The sequence below is a fragment of the Passer domesticus genome, chromosome 16, assembly GCF_036417665.1.
Source record: "Passer domesticus isolate bPasDom1 chromosome 16, bPasDom1.hap1, whole genome shotgun sequence".
Lineage (NCBI taxonomy): Eukaryota > Metazoa > Chordata > Aves > Passeriformes > Passeridae > Passer > Passer domesticus.
The window spans coordinates 3603080-3610862 of record NC_087489.1 but is presented as its reverse complement, the minus strand read 5'-3'; the positions used below and the strand labels follow the sequence as shown (position 1 = coordinate 3610862).

The 7783-nt window shown below is 53.3% G+C and overlaps 1 protein-coding gene across 1 annotated transcript in view; it reads left to right on the top strand.

Moving 5' to 3' along the window:
• The first annotated feature begins 1944 nt into the window (after positions 1-1944).
• Positions 1945-7783, top strand: part of MYH7B (myosin heavy chain 7B) — a 29900-nt gene continuing 24061 nt past the window's right edge. Inside the window, exons 1-7 of the mRNA XM_064391941.1 lie at positions 1945-2240; positions 2972-3075; positions 4734-4877; positions 4957-5113; positions 5211-5238; positions 6024-6120; positions 7011-7034. Of these exons, the coding sequence (XP_064248011.1) occupies positions 2144-2240; positions 2972-3075; positions 4734-4877; positions 4957-5113; positions 5211-5238; positions 6024-6120; positions 7011-7034 (651 nt within the window). The 5' untranslated portion in view covers positions 1945-2143. The remainder of the gene's footprint in view (positions 2241-2971; positions 3076-4733; positions 4878-4956; positions 5114-5210; positions 5239-6023; positions 6121-7010; positions 7035-7783) is intronic.

Sequence of the window (7783 nt, the reverse complement as noted above, 5' to 3'; positions counted from 1 at the left end):
TATTGTAAGTTTTTCTATCCTCAGACTTTACAGCTGTAGCTGATTCTCTGTTCTTTCTGTTTCTAAAGCCTGCTTTTCCAGCTTTCTGAAAATCTTACCTTTACTATTTCCCACACTCCTGCACCCCATGAATCTCCCAGACTTCTCTCCAAAGCAGGGTGGGAGGGCAGGGACCTTTCTGTGGGGCAGAGCAGAGATGATGGCACTGGGAACCCAGACTGGGGGGTGTAGCAGCAAACCTGTGTGCTGGATGGAAAGACTGACTATGGCTGGGGCTCGGATTCAGGGCACGTGCTGGGGCTGCAAAAATCTCTCTGCAGCCTCGGCTGTGTGCCCAGGCTGAAGCCACATGCCCAAAGCAGCTCCTGGTGCTGCTATTCTGGCTGTGACAGAGCCTGTGCCACATCCAGCCTGGGCACAGCACTGCACAGCTGATCCTTAACCACTCCCTGCCTCAGTTTCCCCCACTGTCAGAGGCTACAGCAGCCCTAATTCACTCTGGGGTGTGAGAGGTGCTGAATGGGGAATATCAAACCCTGCAGCCAGAGGTCCTGGTTCCCCAGGGTAGAAACCTCCTTGCACTTTTTGGATGCGAGCAGCTAAATGGCTTTTCCTTGAGCTGGCATGGCCTCAGGGTGTCCTGCTCCCATCTTGGGCAGCCCATGGTGCTGCCAGGATGGAGCTGTGCTCCAGGCTGCCATCACCACGTTGTACACAGCACCTTTGGGTGCTGTCTGGGTAAAATGGTGTGCAGGAAACCCAGCAACCTCTCTGTTGAGAGATTATGAACTTGGCCTAGCCACAAAACAAGCTCCCATGCCAAGGTGAGGAGTTCAGGGAGCAGAACCTGGAGGATCAAGCCCCAGGGTCCTTCCTCTTCCAGACAGTCTGTCTGGGAGAAGCTAAACCAGAGCTGAGTGAGAAGTTGGGATGTTCCAGCTGGAAAAGCCAGCAGCCACACACATCCCACCAAGGAGCAGCTCTCCTGGCATGGTGGGAGGCAGGAGCAAGTGCTCAGGTGCAGGAGGAACTGGCAGAGCTCTCATTGCTCAGCTCCCCACTAGAGCAGGCAGAGCAGGCTGGGAGAGCTGTGCTGCCTTCCCAAGCTGCACTCTCTCACTCTGCCTTTGTACTCGCCTGACAATACAGGAATAAAAATAACCAGGCTGCATTTGCAGAGAGATAAAAGTGAAGTTTGCCTTTTGTGTCTGTCCGGGCAGTGGGAGAGCAGCACCAATGGAGCTGTGTGGACATGACACATGGGAATTTCTGACATATCTTTTCCCACTCTGACCTTGACAGACACAATAAAAAGGGGCTTTGCAGCGTGCACAGAGCCACTCAGTCCTAGCACCAAGGTCAGTAATACAGAGCATGGCTGTGTGCACGCGTGTCCCCTGTACTAACCTGCTTCACCCCTGCAGGGTGGCTGATCCCAGGGGACAGGGGCTGGCTCTGCTGGCACAGGGGAGGGTGGGACAGACCTGGATCATGAGCATTTTTGCTGAGGACCGTGTGTTTTGCCAAGTTTGTGGCTCCATCCGTGATGGCTGCGGCGTTCCGGAGCTCTGCAGGGTGGCACTGCATTAGATGGATATTAAGAAGCTCAGTCATAAAACTGCTTTTCCAAGCAGCTGCCACACCAGCCTTGTAGAAGGGTCTTCCCAGGGATAACACATCCAGCCTTGCTTTTATCTTGCTGCAGTATCGCTCAGCAGGACAGCCCTGGGTCTTTGTGCAGGGCACCAGGGCTCCAGCGGGTCTGTAGAGCTGGGATGGGTTTTAGCTGAGCTTATCAAGGAAAGGGTGTTATTGACAATCTCACCTAAAGTGGGAATGTGGGTTTTGACACCAAAGTCATTCTGGCTCACCCAGCTGGGACTTACAGTGGGGGGATGACAGCATCAGAAGGGAAAGTGTTCAGTAATTGTCTCATTAATATAATTTTTATCAGCTAGCATTGTCACTGTCTTCTCTCACTCCCTAAAATCAAAAGCTTGTTTGGTGACCGTGTCACTAGTGGTTCTCAACCCAGTGGCAGGCGCTTTCCCCATGCACTGACCCCTTCTCCTTCCCTCCTTTCAGGACTCAGGTGTCTTTCACTCTTCCTTTGCTGCTGCCAAGTCTCTCTCAGATAGACAAGATGTCTCTGCTGGACATGAGCGAGTTTGGGGAGGCTGCCCCGTACCTGCGGAAAAGCTACACGGAGCAGCTGAAGCTTCAGACCATCCCATTCGATGGTAAGAGCCCCGGGCACACCGGGCTGTGTCCCCGAGCCCAGCACACCCGGCTGTGTCCCCCAGCACAGCCTGGCTGTGTCCCCCAGCCTGCCCCTCTGCCCCTCTGGATCTCTCTGGAGTCCTCCCTGCCCCTCTCCCTGTGCTGCTTCTCAAGGTATCACAGGCACTGCAGAACTCCCCCAGCACCCTGGAGGGCAGGAAGATCTCACAAGTGAGAAAAGCAGGTTTTTGACTTTCCCCTGGTTTGCTGAGGTGTGGGTACAGGTGGTCCTTCATCTCCCCCAACCCTGAGGGGCAGAAGGGCTGGGAGACTGGTGTCAAAGCCTTCTGCAGCTCTTTCATTTTGGAGGTGTCCCCTCTGTCCCAGCCACCCTGCTCTTCCATGGCTTGCCCCGCTCAGGATGCAGGGCCCAACTTGCTCCTTGCAGTTTGGCAGAAGAGAAGAGTTTTGCTTCCTCACACTGTCCTCTTCTAATGACAGTCTGAGTGCAGGCACACATGAAGCACCAGATTTCTGTCAGGATAGAAGCTGACCCCACCAAAGTAAAAAGCTGCCAAACAGGAAGAAGGCAAAGAAATCCCAGCTGCTATGACCAAGAGCATAGGAAGGAATAATCACTGTCCTTCCACATTATCAAACTGCATTTAAGTGGCTTTCAGTTGACAATTTCATGTGGTGTCCTATATTACAATCTGTCTCTTTTCCTTTCCTTTCCCCATGTCTCCTGCAGGAAAGAAGCGAGCTTGGATCCCAGATGAGAAAGAAGCCTATATCGAAGTGGAAATAAAAGAAAGCTCTGGTGGCAAAGTCACTGTGGAAACCAAAGATAAGGAAGTAAGCAAATACCTTTCCTTTTCCAAGAGAGAACAAGTGTGTGTGGAGGGGGGATCCGTGTGACAGGATCACGTCCGAAGCCGTGAGCTCTTGCTGATAACCCTGTCCCGCTGATCAGTCGTGCCCCGGGGGGACACACACGGCGGTGTCAGCACACGTAGGCCAGTTCCTTGCCAAGGGTGGCACCAGTTCAGCATCTCCCACCGAGGGGTTGCTGTCACAGCCCTGTGGGTGTCCTGCGGGACACACCGAGGGCACGGTGGGGCTGGCCCAGCACAGCTCCTGCGTGGGGGAGCACCCCCAGCACAGCCCTTTGTGATGCTGAACCAGTGGCCGGCTCATCCCGGAGCCTGAAACAACAGGTAAGGGGCCAGTTGGCCAATTCCTGCTCCTTTTAGCCCAGATCTGCAGTGGGGTGAGCTGTTGGGAGGAGAGGCGCCAGCTTTCCGCGGCAAAGCAAGCAAGGACCAGCTGGTATTTGTCAAGATAATATCCAGTGCAATTAGCTGCAAATGAGCTTAATTAATATTCCTTTCTTCACTGTGCAAGTTTCATGACCCTGCAATTTCACTGCAGAGCACACTGGTATGAAACTGGGGAAAAGAACAAGGACCTCACCCAGCATTAGATGATAGACTTTATTATTTCTGTTTCTTCTCTAGTCAGAATAGCACTAAGAACGGTTTGTGCTGCTAAATGTGAAAAAAGAGATATGTAATTGTCTTTGAAAAGTGTCAAGGCTTTGAAAAGATTTTTGTCTGAATTTTGGAAAGCAAGTAAAGAGATTTGCCCTCTCAAAAGTAAAATTTGTCATAGAGGCGTTACAAATTTTAGAAGTTTCTTCTGATATATAGAACAGCTTCCAATTCTGAGAACAGAGCAGTTTCCAAACCCTATTTGCGGTTTCCTCTTGAAACTGTCTTTTAAATGATTTGTCATGGGTTTACAAAATCAGAAACTATATCAGCTTTCCCTGGATAAGCATTTCCAGCAGAAAGTCGAGATATAAAGCCCTCCCTTATCCTTCTGTGTACTCTCCTGCTTTTAACACCTGGCGCCTTTTAACACCACGCGCTTCATCTTCACCCATAAAACAGATAAACCTCTGAAAGATTTCATTTAGTCTTTATTAACAGGACCATTTGCTAAATCCAGCTTCTCCATCCGGGCCAGATACGTAACGTGATATTTTCCCCGTGCTTGGTCTCGTGGGATTAAATAAATCCAATTTTAAGTGATGGGGTACAGGCTTCAGCTGTTTGCCCAAATAACCAGGGATGTCTTTGGAGCAAAAGACAGGACTGGCACGGGCTTTTAGGCTGGGAAGGAGAACACAGGGTGGGGGTGCCAAGCACATTTTGGGGGAATAACTTGGACCCCTCTGTCAGGCTCAGCAACAACCTGAGCTCAGGCTCAACCCTGAGGAGGGAGCAAGCTGGGTGTGCTTGTCCCAGCTGGGCTTTGTGGCTGGGCGCTGCTGGGGCTGCCCCGGGCCTGTCACCCCAGAATGTTGGGCAGCCCTGCCAGGATGACAGCAGGCACATGGCCAAGCTGTCCCCAGCACGGGACTGTCAGGGTGTCTCCCACCTGGCAGGTTTGGGGGCAGAGGGTGCTCGGTGAGGACTGGGGTCCCTCTGACTGTCCCCCTCCTCTGACAGACACGGGTGGTGAAGGAGGACGAGGTGCAGCCCATGAACCCCCCCAAGTTCGACATGATTGAGGACATGGCCATGCTGACACACCTCAACGAGGCCTCTGTGCTCTACAACCTCAAGCGCCGCTACTCCCACTGGATGATCTACGTAAGCCCACGGCACCCGTGGGGTAGGGGATCTGAGGGGGCATTGGGACATCCCTCATCTACCCGTTTTCCCCCTGCAGACCTACTCGGGGCTCTTCTGTGTCACCATCAACCCCTACAAGTGGCTGCCGGTGTACACGGCGCCCGTGGTGGCAGCCTACAAGGGCAAGCGGCGCTCGGAGGCACCCCCGCACATCTACTCCATCGCCGACAACGCCTACAACGACATGCTCCGCAGTAAGCGCTGCCCGGGGACCCGACCCGGGGGGCCCGGGCTGCTGGGGCCCGGGCGCGGTGGGCAGCACTGCCCTAACGCCGCCTCCTTCTCTTGCAGACCGTGAAAACCAGTCCATGCTCATCACGTAAGTGCCCCTCCGTGAGCAGACACCCGCCGTGCTGTCCCCTTGCACGGGCACCCCGTGCCCGGAGCAGCCCCCCCGGCAGCGTCCCCTCCCCATCCCGCAGCTGTCGCCCTTGCCGCCACCGTGCCAGGTGACAAAGCCGGGCTCCCCCGCACCCCGACAGCTGCGGGCGCTGCCGAGGGGCGCCCCGGGCACCCGCACCCTCCGGGGAGCCGGGGAAAGCAGAGATGGAGGCCAAGGCCGGAGGGAGATGGAGGCCAAGGCCGGAGGGAGATGCTGGCCGGAGGGGGAGAAGGGTGCTGTGGGAGGGTGGAGGCCAGGTTGATTTCAAGTGACATACAGATAAGGGCTATATAAAGGACTCTAAAGGACCCCTCGCCGCTGCCAGGAGCCACGGACATTTTTAGCCTCGGCCATGGCCTAATTAGGAAAGGCAGGGGCTGCGGAGGGATGCTTGGCGCGTGTCCGGTGGCGGCTCCCCCCGGCTCTTTGTGCTCTGGGATTACAATGGCACAGCGGCACTAACTATAGGCATGAGCTCAGCGGGGCCGCAGCCCCCCGGTGCCCTGCCAGCCCCGGGCCGGGCCCGGGCAGCTGCAGCCCCGCGGGCCCGGCCCGGCCCGGCCCGGCCGGCAGCGGGGCACACGGCCTGCCCCGAACACGGGCACGACCCCCGGGCTGGGGGTGAGTGAGAGCAGCCCCGTCCTGCGAGGCTTTGCTTTTCTGGGGTGGTTGTGCCTGTTCTTTGCCTCATGCCCTGATCTGTGTGTTTCTGTTGCTCTAAGCGGAGAATCTGGTGCTGGTAAGACTGTAAACACCAAGCGGGTCATTCAGTACTTTGCCATTGTCGCAGCCTTGGGCGACACGCCGGGCAAAAAATTAGTAAGAGCTTCTTTTCAAACAAGTTCTTGTTTTCTTCCTTTCTTTCCTTTTTTTTTTTTTTTTTTTTTTTTTTTGGTTTTTTAATTGTTTTTTGCCCCACCTTCCCCTTTCTTCTTACTTTTTCTTCCCCAACTTTTTGCGTTTGGAAACGTGTTTTGGTCTGACCCACCCAGGGCTTGGCTTTTCCCTGACTTTTGAACAAGCAAGGCTTGAAATTATTCTGCTCAAGGGGAAATGGAATTTTTTTTTTTTTTTTAAAATCTGGCTGCTAAATCCATGCAGCCTGGAAGATGTACTTTAGTTGTTCTCTTTCTCTTCTCTTCCTCTTTCAATACCCCAGTGATCCTCTTAAGGAACATTAAAGGGATGAAGTAAACCTTCCATTTCCCACCTTGCCTCTTTTAAGCCTTGCTTTTCAGTATTTTCTCCTTTTTCCCCCCTCCTTTTGTTGATTTTGACCCTTTTCTACCTTGTGCTTTTCTTGCTGTTGTTTTGAATCTTGCTTTTCTTTGGTGCTGGTTATTTTTGAGCTGCCCTTGCAATTGCTTATTTCTTCTGGATACTTTGAGGCTCCAGCCTGCTTTCCCCTCGTGGAAGCAAACTGGCTGCTTTAGGTATCAGACAAGCAATACTTCAGCATTATTTTCTTTCCTCTTCTTCAAGTTTGAATTTAACTGTTCTTGCTTTTTGACGCATTTCTTTATTTTCTTGAGCTAATCTATTTAACAACTTTTTGGCCTCTCCTATAAAGTTTAATCCTCCGAGTTTTTTTTCTCTTGGACTTTTTTTTTGGCACTAAATGGTCATGCCCTGCTTTTCTGACCATGCTTCTTGTGGTTCTTGCCTGGCTTTCCTGGATTTCTAAAGATAATTTTTTCTCCTTTCTCTAGGCAGCTCTTGCCACTAAAACTGGGGTAAGTGTTGTGAGCTCTTTGATGCTGAGGACAGGGTTCTGCTGCACCACAGATCTATGAAGGGGTGACATCTGGGGCCCCCTCCTTAAGTTTGGGAGCAGCACCTGGGCAGTGTTTAGTTCTCTTGGCTCTGTATCTGCCTCCTTCCCACAGCTGGAAGCTTTGCTCTTTCATCTCTTTCTGCCTTTCTGACTCCAGCCTCTCCTTCAAGGGATAATTACTCTGGGTAGAAACGTTCATTTCTGTCCAGTCTTTGCCTGGGAATGGTGTGGGCTCCTCCAAAGGTGAGGTGAAGCCTTCACACCCTGAAGATCCTCCTCAGCCTCAAGGCCCAGCTGAGGGGCAGGAGCAGACCCTCTGCCACAGGCAGCCCTGTGCTGCAGACCAGTGCCCTGCTGGTGCCCAGGCTTGCCACCCTCTGCCAAGCCCTGGACTGGCACTGCCCAGCACTTCAGTCCTTGCCTGGGGGACATTTCTGAGGTGTTTGCTCCAAGGAAACCCAGCAAAGGTTCAGCCCCTGGGGCTCCCAAGGGCTCAGTCACACGTCCTTGGTTTCTCTGAGCCTTCAGGTGGTGCACAGCCTTGGCTGGGGATGTTTTTCATCACACAGTGGCCACTTGGACATACAGGGTGAGACAGCTCAGGGGCTGAACCTGTGCCTCTGGGGGCTGCCCAGGCCAGGTATTTTTAGGCCAGGCTGAATGCAGAGATAAGAGCTCCAGGGCTGCTCAGGTGATGGTGTGTTGGTA